Source organism: Odontesthes bonariensis, chromosome 23 (genome assembly GCF_027942865.1).
Source record: "Odontesthes bonariensis isolate fOdoBon6 chromosome 23, fOdoBon6.hap1, whole genome shotgun sequence".
Classification (NCBI taxonomy): domain Eukaryota; kingdom Metazoa; phylum Chordata; class Actinopteri; order Atheriniformes; family Atherinopsidae; genus Odontesthes; species Odontesthes bonariensis.
Window position 1 is genome coordinate 19,652,476 of NC_134528.1, and position 19,242 is coordinate 19,671,717.

At 42.3% G+C, this 19,242-nt stretch overlaps 1 protein-coding gene across 1 annotated transcript; it reads left to right on the forward strand.

The window, feature by feature from the left end:
• The first annotated feature begins 805 nt into the window (after positions 1–805).
• ace (angiotensin I converting enzyme (peptidyl-dipeptidase A) 1) lies at positions 806–19,214 on the forward strand. Its single transcript, XM_075457539.1, has 25 exons — positions 806–1,545; positions 4,455–4,625; positions 4,715–4,802; positions 5,636–5,779; positions 5,924–6,115; positions 6,209–6,306; positions 6,407–6,576; positions 6,686–6,909; positions 7,038–7,182; positions 7,695–7,793; positions 8,253–8,375; positions 8,508–8,713; positions 8,973–9,109; positions 9,439–9,597; positions 11,901–11,988; positions 12,291–12,434; positions 12,929–13,120; positions 13,550–13,647; positions 14,013–14,185; positions 14,759–14,982; positions 15,087–15,231; positions 15,331–15,429; positions 15,675–15,797; positions 15,937–16,121; positions 17,586–19,214. Exons 1-25 carry the CDS (start codon positions 1,300–1,302, stop codon positions 17,786–17,788), a joined length of 3,876 nt encoding a protein of 1,291 aa, XP_075313654.1. The 5' UTR covers positions 806–1,299; the 3' UTR covers positions 17,789–19,214.
• Positions 19,215–19,242: the final 28 nt, after the last annotated feature.

The following is a 19,242-nucleotide window of genomic DNA, read 5'->3' on the forward strand; positions in this document are numbered from 1 at the left end:
CCAACACCATAAACATTCTTGCACACGGTGCTTCTTTTCTTAAAGTAGAGCCGCATGATATTTAGTTACACCAAATAGCTCAAAGGAAACATGAAATGTGAAAAAAAAAAAAAAAAAAAAGTCAGGAGAGACATTCAATAAAATTTTAGGAAATTCTGCACTGATGATCTGTGTTCTGTGAAGATATTCAAACTGCTCGCAGAGGGATCCCAGCAGACTGAGATTCATTTGGGATCAAAAGCAGCTCAGTGAATTTGGTTTGTTTGGTTTATGCAGTAATTATGGCAAGAGGCACGTGGGTTTCTTATTCCAGGAAAAAAATAAACAGACAAAAAAATAGCTCAGTGGAATGTTGCTCCCTGAATTTATTGAACTCCCTGCACCTCGCATTGAATAAGGGTACAATTTATTAACACACACACTTTTACAGTAGATGCCACGCATGATGACAATGGTTTCTGTTGTCTGACAGTGGTGAACTTTCCATTCTTAAAGAAAGGATATGCTCTTTGAGCACCAATGGGAGCCATATATTTAGAGAGGGAGAGAGAAAATACACTGTGGGCCCCTGACGCCACGTTCTTCTTCGCTTTCTTGGAAGCTTTTACAGCTCCCAGTCCTGGGGGTCCTGTCACCCCCCTCCAGTCGCATCCCTTATCCTCTCTCTTCTGCCATTTCCCCCACTCAGAGGAGGAAAACGGAGATTAAAATATTTGGAGTCCCACCCAAACACTGCACTGCATGAGCTATCAGGCTGGTAAGCAGGCAGACCAGTTCTCTTTTGGCACAGCTCTGGTGTCTATTTTTCACCCACCCAACTGCGCAGTGACTTGAACACCGCGAGCTTCGCTTTTGATGCCCTCGTGTTGTCGGACGCGCACCCAGCTTCGGACAGTAGCTAAACAGAACGATCCCGCTTCCCCCTGATGTGGCTGTTGCCAGGCTGTTTCCGCGCGTGAAGCGACAGTTTGATTAGCGGATGCGCCAGCTCTAATTGGCCTCACCTGGCGCCGGTGCCTGTGTGAGCCTCTCATCTGTGCGCTGGGATGACACATGTGCTCGGCAGTCAATTGGTAAAGAGGGAGGGCTGCAGAAAAGTGTGGGCTGGGTTAAAACTGCCACTTTAAAAGAAGCTCGCGTTGGCTCTCCGTGCGTTATTACCGGCGGGCAGCCTGGAACGGTGAAATTGGATGAGAAAACGGCTTAAAGGGTGTACTCGCACTTCATTGTGAGCAAGCGTATAGTTAGCCATTGCCATCCAACCGCTTCAATTCAGCCATTCCACCCACAGTTTTTTTTATGTGGAGGGTTGCCATGGGTGCTGGCGTGAACAGGTTACTGTGGGCTGTGCTGCTGCTGCCAGTCTTTGGGCTCTCTGAAGCTCTGCGAGACAGCTGGCTGCCAGGGGAATACGCAAACACCACCGCTGATGCATTGAGGTTCCTCGACGAATATAACGGCACTGCTGAGGAAGTGCTTTTCTACAGCGTGTCTGCCAATTGGAACTACAACACCAACTTGACAGAGCACAACTCCAAACTTCAGGTGAGTGTACCAGGCTCTTGAGCTTAAATGTGACTCTGTGCCAAACTCGCAGATTCCAGTATAGCACAGTCTCGCCAGTTCTGGCAACTGGGCACCACACGGTCAAAGGTTTCTGTGGAGCTTAACTCCGCTTGACTTGGAGGTTGCTGTTATTCATCTCTCTCCAGAATGACACGCTCATTTTCTCTCCAAAGGCAGCCAGCTGTGCTTGTGTGTTATTGGATTTAAAACTGATCATAGTGCCGAATGGCTTTATATGTTTCTCTTTTCTGAAAACGAATTGCTATGGACTCTTTCATGCTCTTAAGTAGGTTTTATTCCAATTATTATTTCTCCTAAATATGCTGCTTGAATAGATATTAACCGATGGAAGCACCGTCTACACACTGCAGTTTTACACCCACTAAAAATGTTTAGGTTCACTGTGGAAACACTCTCTGGCAGTGAAATGCCCCTTTGCGGTGACGGCAACGAAAGGTTTTTGCACAGGCAAACTGAGACATTGTGGTAATAATGGAAGAGAATAAGAGTTCTGCAGTTATCTCTCCATGAAGCTGAGCTATTTGCATTAACTGAAGATAAGGGAGAAAGAGGGCCGGCGATGAGAAGTGTGTGTGTGTAGCACAGCTAAACCTGCATGGTCCTATAAATTCATGAATGTGAAACTGACACTGAAGGGAACACTCCAGGGTTTTTAATAGTGTGTGTGTGTGTGCTTGCACAGCTGTCACAACAGTTTTTCAGAACACTGTCCAGGCTTTAAACACAATGAATTCTCTTCACACACCAAACAGGTGGGGATGTGGTTTGCACTCAGAGGTCAGGCTGCAGAATGTGTTGTGCTTTGCAGTAGTGTTTCCAGTCAGATCCTGGAGACCTGCCCTGCACGTTCGAGTTATCCCTGTTCCGACCAGCATGTCTTTAATGATCGATAATCGGGTTTGCATGGAGCTCGCTGAGCAGCTGGATACACTCGTCTGTCTCATTCAGCTCAACTGAATGTACTGAACGTTTCAGGGTTAAAATGATGTGTGTGTGTGTTTCTCGAACAGTTTGAAGATGGGCTCAAAGTGCTGAGCTCCAGCAAAAAGGGAGGGAGGGAGGGAGGGAGGGGGGGGTGGGTTAGCGTTTTATAACACTGGCATTCTGCTTATGCTGCTCTGAAACCCATTACAGCTTGATAACTTTATTTGAGGAGTTGTTAACTGTGCAGGGTGGCAATTCAAACATGCAGCGTTTACACAAAACCTTTCCCTTAAGCCTGCACATCGTGGAAATGAGACTCATTAGAAATGCGGAGGATCAAACAGAACAAAAACGGACTTAATGAAAACTGGGCAGATGCCAATGACTCTTGTCCTTTTGAGCCCTAAATTGAAATGCCACACAAGGCATCACAATCACACCTGAGGAGTAGTCTTTTTATTTGAATGTCAAGTTAACCTCAACACATACTTTACTATGATGAACCTGGAAGCCATTAGCCTTTGTACTCATGTTATGCAATTTAAAGGGTAAGTGAGTAAGAAGATGGTGATTAATGAGTTGGACTAAATGTGTAGTAGAAAGCCTTTTGGGGGGGGGGGGGGTTAAAGTCGAGAGGAGATGGTGGACTGTTGCGCTTTGAATTTATCTGGCTGAAAATGTGATCATCCATGTAGACGGATTGATGTAGGCGGACAGAGAAAAGACAGACTGAGAGGAAAAGCACAAAGGTCAGAGTTAATACTTTATCTCAAGCTCACCAGTGTGTTTTTTTTTTTTTTTTTTTTTTTTTTTTTTTTTTTTTTTTTTTGTCCCTTTCCCTCTCCTTCAGTCTGTTATTTCAGTGAAGGCTGGGCGAGAGGCATATGGGCGGCTTCTACAAAAACATTTCTGGAAAGAAGCTACTGTTTTGTCAGGATGTGTGAAGAAATGATGACCTGTGACCAACGACTCATCGCTCTTCTTGTCTGTCAGCATGTGGAAGTAGATAGATGACCAAGACATCTTAGTAATTGTACAGTGCGTTTTGCATGTTCACTCTGACTCAAGGAGCTGCAACACTGCAGCACTCACTCAGTTGTCGGGTGTATGGAACACGGTGTGCTGTAAGCACAAATGTACCATCCACAGCAGCCTGTTCCGCAGCAGCCTTGAATCTGTCTATTCTTCCACCACTGTCATTATACTGAATGTCCGTGACCTTTCTGAGTGCCATAAAGAAAACCTCTTGAGCTTCAGCCGGGCTGTAGGTGAGCGTGTTCAGTGGCAAAGGCGTTTTCTGAAAATACTATCCCTGTCCTCTGACTAGGAGGGCATTTTATCGATCCCAGAGGAAAGATGTGTTGGACCTGTCAAAGAACACAATATCATGGATCAGAGGCATGAATCCTTGCCAAAGAGGATGAATAATAGTGTTAGAAACTGAAGGAAGGGAAGGGGTCCAAATTGTTATATGGGCAAAGAAATTCCCTTTATTTGCGGGAAAATAAGTTGAAAAGCAAAGTCATAGTTCCCTCACTAATGGTGACTTTCACCTCTGTTACAATATCTCTGTATTATTGACAACACATGCACACATTCTCGATCTGGAACAGATGACACCCACAGAACAAACGGTGGAACCGACACCAAGTAGGGTCCTTCACAATCTGCACGTCACGTGCATGCGTTAATCTGAAACTGAACAATCAGGCTGAAGCATGTGAACTCTGTTTGCTATTGTAAACTCTGCACACAAGTAATTACAAGAACAAAACAAGGCAATTAGCCAGGATGTGATAAACATAGGTGGGTGTGTTGCTTTTTGTTGACTGATTAGGACTTTTTTTTTTTTTTTTTTTTCTTCCCCTATCCAACGTTGGGTCAGTTTCTGTGCTATATGTGCAAAACTCCAATATCATTGTCTCCAACTTCTGACTCCTTAGGTCGAAGCAACCTTAGAAGAACAAGCCTTCTCTGAAGCCTGGGGGTTGAAGGCCAAGCGTGTCTTTTCTCGTGAGCTTCTCAACTCCCTCCCTGATCCCACAGACAAGACATTGATGGAAAAGATCATGTCACTGGGTGCTGCCAACCTTCCGCCGCTTGAAAGAGAAGAGGTTTGTCGGCGCCATGCTCTGTTGTCTGTCACCAATGGCCTCCTTTGAACATCGATTGACTTTAACTCCTTTTTTTTTCTCGTCTTTAGTACAACACCATTCTAAGCACTATGGACAGTATTTACTCAAAAGCTAAGGTTCACCCACAGCCAAATATAAGCTGGAGCCTCGAGCCTGGTGAGTAAACATGGCTACGAATAAATGCCAAGATTAAGGGTCAAGATGCACAGATTGCACAAATGCTCGTGTGCTGGAGTTCGGAGGAACATGACAGTGAAGAATAGGAAGCTCACGACTATGTGCAGGGGAAGTCTTGGACGAAAAACAATTGTTAAGTGGTTCAGATGTTATGTGTTCTTGGAAGTAACAGGATGGGCAAAATTATTTCAGAGAGGCTTCCAAAGGAAGTGTCATGGATGTAACCAAGAGTTTGTTGAAAGCTAAAGATACGGCATATTGGTCGCTTTTAACGCCACTGGCAATCATTGGGAACAATACTCTTTTGTGTTTTAGTCGGCTTAATGCAATTGTGAGAAACTATTTCTGGCACCCCTGGTGTGACAGAGCAAACACAATCCCCTTCAGCTAGAAAGAATTGCTCGTAAAATGAAATGAGCTCACTGCTGTAAGGATACCGGCTCCATAACATTTACTATTTTCTTAATTTGTGGAAAGAATCCAGGGTGGAAACATCCATCACAAATACATGGTCTTATTATGACTGAAGCTTCCAGCCAAAGTTTTGTACAATGAACTTTCACCTTTTCATCGCCTTCATTTCCCATTTCTGGCATCTTGAAGATCTGTTTTCTTCAGGTTCTAAGAATATCATGGAAATGTCATAACTCAGAGCTAGTTTCTTGGATAAAGGGTCAGCGTTCCTGCTGAGGAAATGAAAGTCACTCTTCAAAGTCACTTTTGATTTTCATGTTTAGTTGGTGTTGGGTTATATTAACTTCATTCTATAGTTCCATCTGAGACTACAAATGCAAATTTCTTTTATTTTGAAGAGCTCACAGAAATCATGGCCAACTCCAGGAGCTACAAGAAGCTGCTGTTTGCCTGGGAGGGCTGGCACAATGCCTCAGGTCGGCCCCTCAAGCAGCACTATCCCAGGTTTGTGGAGCTCAGCAACAAAGCCTCTCAGGCTGATGGTGAGTAATCCCCCTTGACCTTTGACACTGAGAGGATAAAATTCAGAATCCTCCATATAAGTAACTAGTTATGGAAGAAATTGGGGGGTTGGGAAACAAACTGAAGTCAAAATGGCTAAACAGAAAATTGGGAAATTTGTTTAGGATTTGCCGACACAGGAGCTGATTGGCGCTCTTGGTATGAGAGTGAAACCTTTCAGCAGGATATAGACAAACTCTTCAAGACCATTGAGCCACTCTACCTGAACCTGCATGCTTTTGTGCGCCGCCAGCTTTACAACCAGTACGGTCCCAAATACATCAACCTGAAAGGACCGATCCCTGCCCACCTGTTGGGTGAGCTGAAGTTAATCTTTGCAAATGTGCCTGTAGAGTATTGCATAGCAAGTCATAATGGATGCCTAAGTGTGTATTCTTTCTCTCCCTCAGGAAATATGTGGGCCCAAACCTGGAACAACATTTATGATACGATGATCCCATTTCCTGACAAACCCAACCTCGATGTGACCGCTGAAATGGTCAAACAAGTGAGTATAATGAGCAGCCTTTAGGACTGCAGTGGGTGGGGGGGGCAAAACAAATTTAGATTCTGTTAGGTGATCATTAGACGGCATTTCCACTTCACAGGGCTACAATGCCACACACATGTTTCGTGTGGCTGAGGAGTTCTTCACCTCTCTGGGGTTAAAAGAGATGCCCGAGGAATTCTGGGATGGTTCCATGCTTGTTAAACCTGACAATCGTGATGTTGTCTGCCATGCATCTGCCTGGGACTTTTACAACCGCAAAGACTTCAGGTAATATCTTTGTTAGATATAGGTTATACTCTCACTTCAAGTTACAAATTATAACGACCTTAGCTATATTTATTGTTGATGAAACTAACGCACGTTCAACCCCCTTTAGAATCAAGCAGTGCACCACAGTGACGATGGAGCAGCTCTTCACGGTACACCACGAAATGGGACATATCCAGTATTACCTACAGTACAAGGACCAGCCTGTGGGCTTCCGTCGCGGAGCCAACCCTGGTTTCCATGAAGCCATTGGCGATGTCATGTCTCTATCCGTTTCAACACCAAAGCATCTGCATACCATTAATCTGCTGGAGACTCTGACCTCTGATGATGGTAATGACTGAAGCTGTCCTGTTGGGGCAGAGCGGGTCTGGGATCTGGATGACTTTTCAACATGGGCTAAGATCTTTAGTATTTCAGTCTGTATCTTGGAGAATAAACGCTGGCTTTTGTTTCTCTAGAAATGGACCTCAACTTCTTGTTGAAGATGGCTCTGGAGAAGATAGCCTTTCTTCCTTTCGGCTACCTCATCGACCTCTGGAGATGGGGTGTGTTTAGTGGACACACCCCTCCAGAGCGGTACAACTCTGAGTGGTGGTACCTCAGGTATTTGGCTGCACATGTGCTCAGCTGATGCTTAAAGCTATGGTAGGTAATCCTAGAGAGCTAGCAAGAGAGCTAGCAAGATTCGAAAGTGTCCCCTCCTCTAAGCTCCACCCCCCCCTCCCCATTCCGTCAGTGCGTCATCCAAAGCCGGTAGAACCGCATGCGCACACGGAGCAGGGAGCCGACAGAGGGGGGCGTAGGCAGAAAGCAGAGGCATCTGATTGGTTTTTGTAGGCGCTCCAATCCGAGATCAGCGGGACGCTGATCTCGGATTGGTCAGCTTTTTCTCAGTCCTGCAGCTGCCACAGAGGTCTGATTATTTTCGTCCCTTTTTCTAAATACATCTTGTATAGATTTCTCTCAGGACAGACGGACCATTTCACCCAGTATTACAAAATGTGTTTCTGAACAGGATTACCAACCATGCCTTTAATAGATGCATAAAATTAGATAGAGGACTCTTCAGAGCTTATGTTATTATAGACTTTTTTTTTTTTTTTTTTCTCCCACAGAACAAAATATCAAGGAATTTGCCCACCGATCCAGCGTACAGAGGAAGACTTTGATCCTGGGGCAAAATACCACATCCCTGGAAACACCCCATACATCAGGTAGCATCCTGCTACACCCTCAAGACTGTAATAGTAGTGATTTAGAAACAATCAGCGTGGGTTAATCATATCTTTTAAGATGCACTCACTGCAGTGACTGCACTACTGCCAACAGTAGCAGTCATGCCTGGTTGGTTTTCATGAAATGAAAACTGTTACATTTTCATTTACATGCACAATGTTTAGTGTTTGGATCACACATGCCTTGAGCATGCATGGGGTGTGAGGTTAACTATATAAATCAAGTGTTCTGTATTGTGGTATTAAAAATCAACACAATAGCAGGAAGCCTGTTGCAGAGGCCAAGGCTATATAAGAGAGGCCTGACTAACTAATTACCTTTAGGAGATGGAACATAAAAGACTACTGTAACAAACAGCCTGTGTGGGGGCAGATAAAACATCACTTCATCGTTCTTATAAATCTGTTGGTTTATAACATTATTTTTTCCTTCTGCAGGTATTTTGTCAGCTTCATCTTGCAGTTCCAGTTTCATGAAAAGCTGTGCGAGGCAGCCAATCACACCGGCCCTCTGTACACATGTGACATCTACCGCTCTGCTGAGGCAGGAGCCATTCTGGAGTAAGTGAATTGATTTTAAATCGTTTTTCATGCCGTGTAAGAACTATGTTGTGTCGGTGGTTACATTTTTTTTTTTATTATCATTGTTTTTTAGAAAGGAAATATTGAATGCATTTTCATTTTCCTTTGCAGGAAAGTCCTTCAGGCTGGCTCTTCCAAACCATGGCCTCAGGTGCTTCAGGAGGCTATTGGTACCAAGGAGATGAATGCCAATTCACTAATGAAATACTTTGATCCTGTAATTAAGTGGCTGGAAAAACAAAATGGGAATGAGACCTTGGGATGGCCTGACTTCAACTGGGTCCCGCCCATCCCTGAAGGTTACCCTGAAGATATAGGTAAGATGGGACTGTAAGCACACACGGTTCTGTTGAAAATGGGTCAAGATTGAATATCAACTGCAAAGAATGTTGTGCAAGATTAAATTGGGCATTACTTTCTTATCCATTTGAGGCAAATGCTTACAAAGAAAAGCCTGGGATGCATTATTGTTCACATAATATAATATAACTAAACTACTGGCAAACATGATTACTTGGCTCTTTTCACAATTCACATCTTTCATCTCAACCAACATTGACTCTTCTCTTTACCCAGACAAGAATACAGATGAGCTCGATGCAAAGAAATTCCTGGACGAATACAACAGTACAGCTGAAGTGGTGTGGAATACATACACAGAGGCCTCCTGGAAGTACAATACAGACATCAACGAAGTGAATAAGCAGGCCATGGTGAGACCATCTTGAGGAGAGATTCACTTAAGATCCATCCTATCATTATACATACCATAGCTGTTGTTGTGTTGCAATGGTATCTTTTGCTTTTTTTTTTTTTTTTTTTTTTTTTTTTGTGGGTCAAGTCAGAAAATCAATAAAACTCAGGTCTGTTGTCAGTGTATCAGTAACTGAGTCACTAGTCAAGTTTTTCACCTATGCTTTAATCTATTAAATTACAATGTAGCGTGCATGATGCACGACATTTGGTAACACGCCATCAGTCCAATGCACTGCTTTCACTGACAATATTTGAAAAATAAAAGCTGGTTCGTTTTTCTTAATAGCTTGAAAAGAACCTGGAGATGTCGGCACACACCCTGAAGTATGGACTCCAGGCTCGCCAGTATGACACCACGGACTTCCAGGATGACTTGGTCAAAAGGATCATGAATAAACTCAGTGACATTGAGAGGGCTGCGCTGTCCTCAGAAGAACTTAAAGAGGTGTGAATCAAAAGGTTTCACTTTTATACGAAACCACCTTCCCAACATAGAAGCATTTCCATTTAACCAACAAGAAATACACAGGGCACATGGAGCCAAAAAACGTGCTGCCTTTATGTTGCGAGTGTGCATAGGCTTACAGAAACTGGTCTTGGCCATGCATGTCATGGTTCTTTACTTAATTTCCTTTGGGCTTTGTGAAATCAATACAGGATCACATTCCTGGATTAGTTCAGTGCCGCCAAAGAGTTGAACAGTGACTAAACATGTCCAGGCCTCTTGCCACACTGTCAGTCATGATTGACTACAGCTAGTTGCATCAGAGACGGCAAAGGTTTAATCCCACACACTGGATTGACAAACACATGATGCAATGGGAAAGTCCAAAGTGCTCTGTGCATATTTGAGGAAAACTGTAGATTTACACAAGTCAGGAATGTCTCGTGGAGTTATCTGTGGACAACAGTAGGTTCCAAGATCATCAGTTCAAACGCTGGTATGTAAACAAAAGTTACTTGGAGGGTTTAGCCTCTGTCAAGGTCTGGAAGAAGACCTGTGAGGGGGAAAAAATGGTCTCCCTAAGTTGAAGATATTGAAATGCCACCATGGTACAGGCCTGTCATGAAGTGGCACATCACTGTATACAGTGAGGTGTTTCAATAGCCCCTTTCACACTGCCAAATAACCCGCGGTTAATTCGCGAATTTAGCGTGTCCGCTGTTGCATTCACACTGTCGACCCGGGCTGCCGCGTCAACTCTACTCGCCTTTCGACCCGCGTCAGACCCTAGTCTTTTTGCCGAGTTTGATGTGAACGCAATCGACGCGGGTCGGACGTGGGCGTGGCGTGACGTGAGGAGTTTAAAAGACAGAATGGACAGCTGATTCAGAACAACAGCGACAGGTGAGGACAAGTTTTACTCTGTTTTAGGCTACATCAAGTTGGAGACATTTTTTAATATGGCCAACTGGGGAGACAAGGAGGTCCGCGAGCTCCTCAGCCTCCGAGCAAAGGACGTTATTTTCCGCCACATTTCGGGGACGGTGAAAGATGGACCTCTGCTGGAAGGGATGGCGAGAAAGATGGGTGTCCCACGCACCGTAAAGTAACATCTCCATGAACTGCATATACAATTGCATAAACGATATCTCAAGGTGTCCCGCCATCATTTGTATGAAAAATTTGATGCAGACAGGTGTAAATAACCCTACCTTCGACGCATGGCTTGTGCCTACGTCATTGTACACGCCCAGCATTTTATGTGTTTCGTGTGACGCTCTGCCACTAGGCAACGTAAAACGACAATGCAGTGAACTTTGGCAACATTGCCACACAGAGATCTGTGCAGAGTTTTCAACAAAGCAGATCTGTGCAGAACAATCTTGGTCTGGCTGTCTTGATCAGTGATTGGGCGCAACCACTTCAAATGCATTGGCTGTGGAAAAGAAGGAAGGACATTATCATATTAGGAAAACGCACGTCTTGAACGCGTGTTGTCAGGTGCGTTCCTTACGCGTGTCGTGCGGAACCATCATTGCGGACGTAAAAAGCGGGCGAAAATTTGGGGAAACGGGCGCTTTTAGCGGGTGAATTGCAATCTTACCGTGATACTTAGATGCGTAATATGGCACTTTAGGCTTGCCATACAGGTCACCCTGACACGCCAAGCGTTCACATTGCTTGACGCGGGTCGAAGGTGCAATTTGGACCCGCTAAGGTAGCGGGTCGCAGTGTGAAAGGGGCTAGAGACAGACTCCTCTGTCAAAAGGGACAGCTTGAAGCTAATGGTTTCCAGCTGACCACATGAACCAAAAAAAAGGAAATGTTGGTAAGTTTTGAGGTCAGATAAGACAAAGATTTTTGGTTGCTTGCTTTGGTGTTTTCCCCCTGAGATTAAATCCACGTACTGTTTTGTGAATATGTCGGAAATGTCATGCAGAAATGACATTTCCTTACCAATCTGTCTTTGAATCAGTTTTCCCTCCTTGGATGACTTACAACAGCGAGAATTGGCTGCTCGTGTTTTTTTTTTTTTTGTTTTTTTTTTTGTTTTTTTTCAGACCCTCAGTGTTAATTTGGAAGGTTATTTTTGGACCAAACACAGAGCTTCAAGAGCTGCGCGCAATGGAATACCTAAACCAATATGAGTGTTGTGCTCCTGATATAAGAAGCCATGTGATGCGGCATGTTTACCTTGCTAACTCCCACTTTTTGCCACTAGTGCATGTCCTGCAAATTAGTCAAACATCACAACTAGCTGATTTATGTTTGTTGAATTTAAAATGCTATCTTTGTCTTTGCAGTACAACACTCTTCTGTCTAATATGGAGACAAAGTACAGTGTGGCTGAGGTTTGCCGAGATAATGGCAATTGCCATCCTCTGGATCCAGGTAAAAATCTGGAATATGTGTCAATTGTAATATGAAATGTAAATAAATATATGGATTAATGGATATGGGAATGCAGCATATGAGCAGAAAGTTTATAAATTGCTTAATACTTAGAAGATAATAGCAAGTTATTGTTAAATTGTTGGCAACTGATCCACGTCGCCATTATGAATGTAATGATTATTAGCCTGATATGCAAGAAACTGCCCATAATTATTTCAACAGAAAAATAAATTTGTGAATGCTCCTCTGCCTTTTACAGTAAAGTAGCCAGTTTCTAATATAAAACATGTGTGTTTAAGATCTCCAGAAGATCATGGCAGAGTCCAGGGATTATGATGAACTCTTGTTCGCTTGGAAAGGATGGAGAGATGCAGCTGGCAAAGTCCTTCGTCAGGATTATAAAAGATATGTTGAACTGGCCAACAAAGCTGCCACACTAAATGGTATGACCTCAAGATCTCATCAACATCCCCATTTAGAATCTTCCCCCAACCCTGTGCTGGAAATGTAAAATGCTGGTCCTGGTCAGAGGATAAGGAGCATTTTAAGTGTTCAGTTTAAGAGATACTATGCACTTTTTTCCCCACAAATTGAGACTATTTCCTATCGATGTCAGTTTTTTTTGTTAAGTGGTTTTGCATTACAATACCATCTCTTTTTGTAGCAGCCAGTTTTATAGGACAGGGTGAACTGCACCCCTCTCCTCTGTGGTGTATGTCTTATTTGAGATTTGTTTTGTTTTTGTACTTGTATCTTGGACATGAAATTCTTTATTGACATTACCAAGCTTGTTTGGAGGATCCCAGACCATGAAGTCAGCTTTGATTGAAACGGGCCAACCGGTGAATCTATGACCTGATCAGGAATTTTGAGCCACTGCTGCGTGTTCAAATACAACTCACTGAAGACTGTATTTTCTGCTGGTGCTACTCTGTAGGTCACTCTGATAATGGGGCTTTCTGGCGGTCCCTGTATGAAACCCCAACTTTTGAGGAAGACCTGGAGACTCTGTGGAAGGAGCTGGAGCCACTCTATCAGAACGTACATGCCTACGTTCGAAGGGCTCTGTACAAAAAATATGGTCCGAACTACATCAGCCTAAAGGGACCCATTCCTGCTCATTTGCTGGGTAAGTTGGAACTTATTAAGTGAATTGTGCATGTACAATACTCGTTTTTGGAGACTTTACACCATATTTCATCTTTAGAACATAGGAGGCTTGTTTAGGTCCCAAGAAAAAAGAAAAGTCACTGTCAGCCAAAATTTCGCTCTGGAATCCTAAGTATTCTTACACTATAGCCAAAACTTTCCTTTTATACGTGAGCATTCCCCCTGTGAGAAGCTGTTGGCCGCAGATGCATTTGGATTTAGGCACGATTTGATTTTCTTTCAAAGGCATTGAGCGTGAGATGGTGTGTGACAGTTCCATAGGGTTAGGGATTGGACCGACTTACAGTCACATATCCCACCTGGTCAAACACTGGCAGAGCAGAGGATGACTAGCAACCTAATTTCTGAGTTAGAAAAATGGTATATCACTGTTGTTCTGTCCTTTCAGGCAACATGTGGGCACAGACGTGGTCTGGAATAATGGATTTGGTCATGCCCTACCCACATGCCACGCAAGTTGATGCCACGCCAGCAATGGTGGCACAGGTGAATGAACACATGACGCATGTTACAAAATGACCACTGCAGCACACATGAGACGAACTGTGCAGCTTTAGAGGCTAAAGATTAGCTTGTTTTTCATTGAAAGTAAAACTTTAAGTGCTTTTTTTTTTTTTTTTTTTGTCCACTGAAGGAAATTAGCTGTCATCCGTAACATTCATGAGTTGTACACAATATATTAATGTACAATAAATCAATAATTATGTTGCCTCCTATCATTATTCACACCATGGTTTGTTTATTTACATTGTGCCATGTCTTTTTTCCAAGTAGTATTGTATTTTCTACATATTGAACATCTGATTTCCAGCAAAACTGTCAACATTTATGTACACCTCTTCTTTGCTAAGGGCTGGAATGCCACCAGGATGTTTCAGGAATCGGACAATTTTTTCACCTCTCTGGGTCTTCTGCCAATGCCAAAAGAATTCTGGGACAAATCCATGTTGGAGAAGCCGTCTGACGGACGGCAGGTGGTGTGCCACGCTTCTGCGTGGGACTTCTATAACCGAAAAGACTTCAGGTCTAACCTCATTGTGTTTTTTTTTTTTTTTTTTTTTTTTTTTCTTTATTCTTTTCTAGGCGCTCTGGTAGTCGTTAACAGCTTGTTTGTCAGATCTTGGTACAGAATAAGATCCGTATTTTAAAGTGGGGTTGTGTGAAGTCAGTATGGGTTAAGGTTAGTCAGTATGACTAACTACTAAGTACTTCAGACAACCCCACAATGAATAAATGTAATTCCTTCTTGATAACAGACATCTCCAGAATTATCCAGAAGTAACTGTTAACTTTCATGCGTCTGTGTGATATCTTTCTCGTCATTGTCTGAGGCCAAGCGCTTAAAAGCAGTTGTTGGCTATTAATGTTAAGCAGAGCTGGCCTGGAGAACACTGATTTAAAATTTTAGAGGAAAACAATAAAAAAATATATGGATATAGAAAATATATCCAACTATTGTATATGTCACTGATATAAGAAAAAGTATAATTTTCCACACTTTAAGAACTCACGACTACACCTTACATGTTGCTGCGTTCATAATTTGGAACCTTGCCAGTAAAAAACACTGTAGTAAGCGCTTCGTTTGGCCTTCCAGGATAAAACAGTGCACTGTTGTGACTATGGATGACTTGATCACCGTGCACCACGAGATGGGCCACGTACAGTACTTTCTACAGTACAAGGATTGGCCCGTGTCCTTTCGCGATGGAGCCAACCCCGGCTTCCACGAGGCCATCGGTGACGTGCTCGCCCTCTCAGTGTCCACGCCCAAACATCTGCAGAGCATCGGCCTCCTGAACAAAGTTGAGAACAACCACGGTGAGCGACGATAAATACAATGTAGTTCTGTAAGAACGTGGCGCTGTAACAAAGCGTTCACTTGTCTTTTTTTTTTTTTTTTGGCGTGTCCATCTCTCATGCAGAGAGTGATATCAACTTTCTGATGAGTATGGCACTTGACAAGATCGCCTTCCTACCTTTCGGCTACCTGATGGACCAGTGGAGGTGGAAAGTATTTGACGGGCGCATCCCGCCGACTGAGTATAATAAAGAGTGGTGGAACCTCAGGTAAAGTTCACCAAGAACTTTACAATCACAAAGTACAATAGTTATCATGGTTTGGCCTTTGTAAATGATTTTCTTAAACTAGATTATTTTCTGTTGCAGAATGAAGTACCAGGGCCTGTGTCCTCCTGTAACTCGCACTGAGGATGACTTTGATCCCGGTGCAAAGTTCCACATCCCTGCCAACGTACCTTATGTCAGGTAAAATTCCACGATTCTGCAAAACAAATCGGCACCTTTTAACTGGGCACCGATGGGTTGATGATTGCTTTGAGACACTATAATCACCCATGTAAAGATAAGATTTGTGCTCTTATCTGCAGTCACGTTGTTTAAATGGTCGCCATTAATCTCTGGTTTAACAGTACCCGCATTTTGTTTGTTTTCTTGGTGTGCGTCTGTCAGTGAAGCACAGTCCTGACAGTACATGGTTTGTGGTTTTTCAGGTACTTTGTCAGCTTCATCATTCAGTTTCAGTTTCACAAGGCTTTGTGTGATGCAGCAAATCATGTTGGGCCTCTCCATACCTGCGACATCTACAAATCTCAAGAAGCTGGGAAGCTGCTGGGGTTAGTATTCAAACAACCTTATATTTATATGCATGCGAGTACGTGTACCTTACTCCACAACACACTCAAACTACTGCTCTACGTCTCCTCTGAACTTGGCTTTGACTTACATTTGTTTTTTTTTTTGTTTTTTTTGCAGTGATTTGATGAAGCTTGGATTCAGTAAGCCTTGGCCTGAAGCCATGGCCATGATCACAGGCCAGTCCAAAATGAGTGCCCAGCCACTCATGCAGTATTTCCAACCTCTCATTGAATGGCTGGAAGCAGAGAATAACAAGAACAACGATATCCGTGGATGGCCCGAGTACGACTGGAAACCTTTGAGTACGTGCAACACATTCATGAATTCACATGCTCTTGTATAACCACGGAGCCATGCATTTATTTGCACAAAATAAATTGCAGAAAATAATATTTTCCATTGTCAAAGCCAAATGTTGTTGAACTCCTTCCCAGACGGAAAGGGCACAATGTCAGCACACAGAGGTATTCATCTTGTTTTTCTCCACTGCTGCAGCTTACTGTGAAATCAATCACCTCACTCTTCTTGTTTTACTGATGAGATCCTGCTGAAAGGATGCATGCAGATTAGATTGATTAAATATTTGCAGCAGAGGATAAGGGAGCGCTCTGGAGAAATAGTGGGGAAAAGGGGACCACAGCTGCTGTTGGAGAGATCAAGAGGGAAATCCAGAATGTAGATGCGAGAATGAATGAATTTATGCGATTGTGATGTTTTTGTAAAGTACCTGTATCAGCAGCAGTTCCATTTCTATCTGATCTTTCCTGTGATAGCCACAGGTTAGCGATTGAGCCATCCATTAGTAGAAAGAATTTTTTTTTTTTTTTGTACCAAAGCAGGCACTGAGTATTAAAGCTGTACGTTTTTCGTTTATTTAAAGTTCCACATAATTATTCTAATGACAAGTGAGATGAGGGCTTTTACAGAGAGCGCATCAGTCTTGAGTGGCACCTCTTTCCTTCCTTACACTAAGTGGAGACAGGAAATTGTCAAAAGTGGAGCCTAAGAACAGTTTGACTGGGGTCAGACTTTTTCTTATCTGTGCAAGTTTTTTTTGGTAGAAAATATTACCAGGTCTTACAGAAATGGATTTTCATTTTGGTTTTTATTTTATAGATCAGTGTCAAGCAGATGTGACGTCGTGCTATTAAAACGGGGAAAGGGAACCAATAGTTTACAAACCCTGCTAAATTATATTGAATATTACACAATGTGACACTGGATGTTAGAAACAGAGTGAATTTCATCAGTTATCAAGTGGCTTTCCATTTATTAATAGCTAAAAGAAGACAAAGTGAGAAATTTTTATGATGCAAGAAGACAATTATGTGATAACTTTGTCTGTATGTAATGTTAAAATTGCACAAGTTGTTGTGTTAAGGGGTAGCTATCACATACACTTTTATCTATAGATTCCACAACTGGAAGGGTAGGCTAAAAGGGCATCCTCCGCCAAGGACAATGTTTTGCATTGCAGTGTTAAAGAAAGTGATACAAACCTGCATTACGACTCTATCGTTTCCTTCTTTGTCAATGCTTCAACTCCTCCCAAGGTTTTATGAAATTTAGCTGTACTTTTGTGTAAAAATTGCTGATGGTCAAACCGAAACGGCACCAAACACGCACTGTCGTACATAACGTCATTCACAGAGGAGAACAAACAGCTACCCCCTGTGGAAAATCCCCAGCCTGATAATCTAAGCATTTAAAACTTGATTTACTCACATGGTTTTCAGTAAAGATTTGTGTGCCTGTGTGTCTTCTAGGTTCTGCAGATGTAAAGGACGAGGGCAAAGTGGATTTCCTGGGAATGGGTGTGGACAATGCAGCTGCCACAGCTGGCCAGTGGATCCTGTTGGTCATTGGTCTGGTTCTCTTGGTGGCCACCATCCTTCTTGCCTACAAGTACCGAAAGTCAAAAAAGCCTGAAAAGTCCTTATCCACAATGGAGCTCAAGCAAAAAGACTAGATGTCAATGACCGACGGCCTAACGCTGAAGTAAGGCCTGACTTACTGTAGCTAGCACATAACGACCTCAATGTGAACATTATTGTTTTTATGTACTTCGCAGCATCGGAACAAATTCGCTCTGGGGTATTCCACATAAATTCAACCAGTTTTATATTTCGCCCCACCTCAGATTTTATTTTTCCAACTTTAATAATTGTTTTTAGAACTGAAAGGTGAATCTCTGAGACGGAGAAATCCTTGTTGTGCTACGGAAAATACACTTTGTCACTTTATGTTAACCAGTGCAGATTTGACCAGACATTACTGTACCACTTTTTCATTATTATTCTTTTTCTTTTTTAACGTAACATTTCAGAACTTTAGTAGTTCAAAAGTGTTTAAAATATGAATTGGTTTTAATGTAGCCAGATAGGGATGTTTCATGGTGAGTGCACATCTGTAGAATCTCCCCACAACCGAACCTTTTCCTTTTGATTGTCTTAAAAATATTCCTCTATAGGTTTTAAAACACTTCAATATAAACATCAAAACAAATGTCTTTAGAAACGTGTTCATGCTGAATTCTGACTTTAATAAGCGCATCATTTAAGCCATGGGGAAACTTTTTTTTTTTTTTTTTTTTTTTTTTTCTTCCAAGGTATTTTTTTTTCAGGTGTTCAGCAAAACTGAAAATGTACAAGAAAACATCTTCAGTATTTTTTTTTTTTTTGGCACCAAGTAGTTCTTTTACTGTTAATTTATTCATACATTTCTCTACTCTTTTACTATTTTAAACCGTCTCCATGGGTGCAGATCAGCTTCTTGGCTGATTTTCTGTCGGATGACACCACCTTTGAAACTCCAAAACGTTTGTTATTTAAAAGCGGAGCAAATACGATGGTTTCTACTACGTGATACTTTATGAGAAGTAGAATTTTAAAAGCTTTGAAAGAAATCACTAGCCACTTGTCTTTCCTGGATGCTTGCGTCTGATCAAAATCTCAATAAAATCTTGGTCCATAACATAGGCAACACCATTGTAAAAATGGTTGTAACTTGATATATAATTAACACGCAAGAGCTTTACCATTTGAAATATAACCAACATATAGATACGCAATCGACCAGAAAGAACAAAATAATCAGCTCTGAGGTTGGAGCTTGTGGTTGAATTGACAGTCCCCTTCTTTACTGTCTGCCAGCCTATCACCTAACTATTGTACATTTCCTGTACGCACTGCTTTTTTTTTTTTTTTTTTTTTTTTTTTTTCTTTTGCCTATGCAAAAGAAAACGGTCAGTTTTGTAATATATTCGAATGTTAAGGTAGAAAATGTTCTAAAATGAATGTTTGTAAAGTCGTTAATTGTGTGAACACTTCCGAGTATCTGATTTTCATTTTCTTGTCGAGTCCTCTGCGTTTCTACAATAAAGCTGTTAAACTCTGGCGTGGTGTTCAGACTGGAACAATGAAT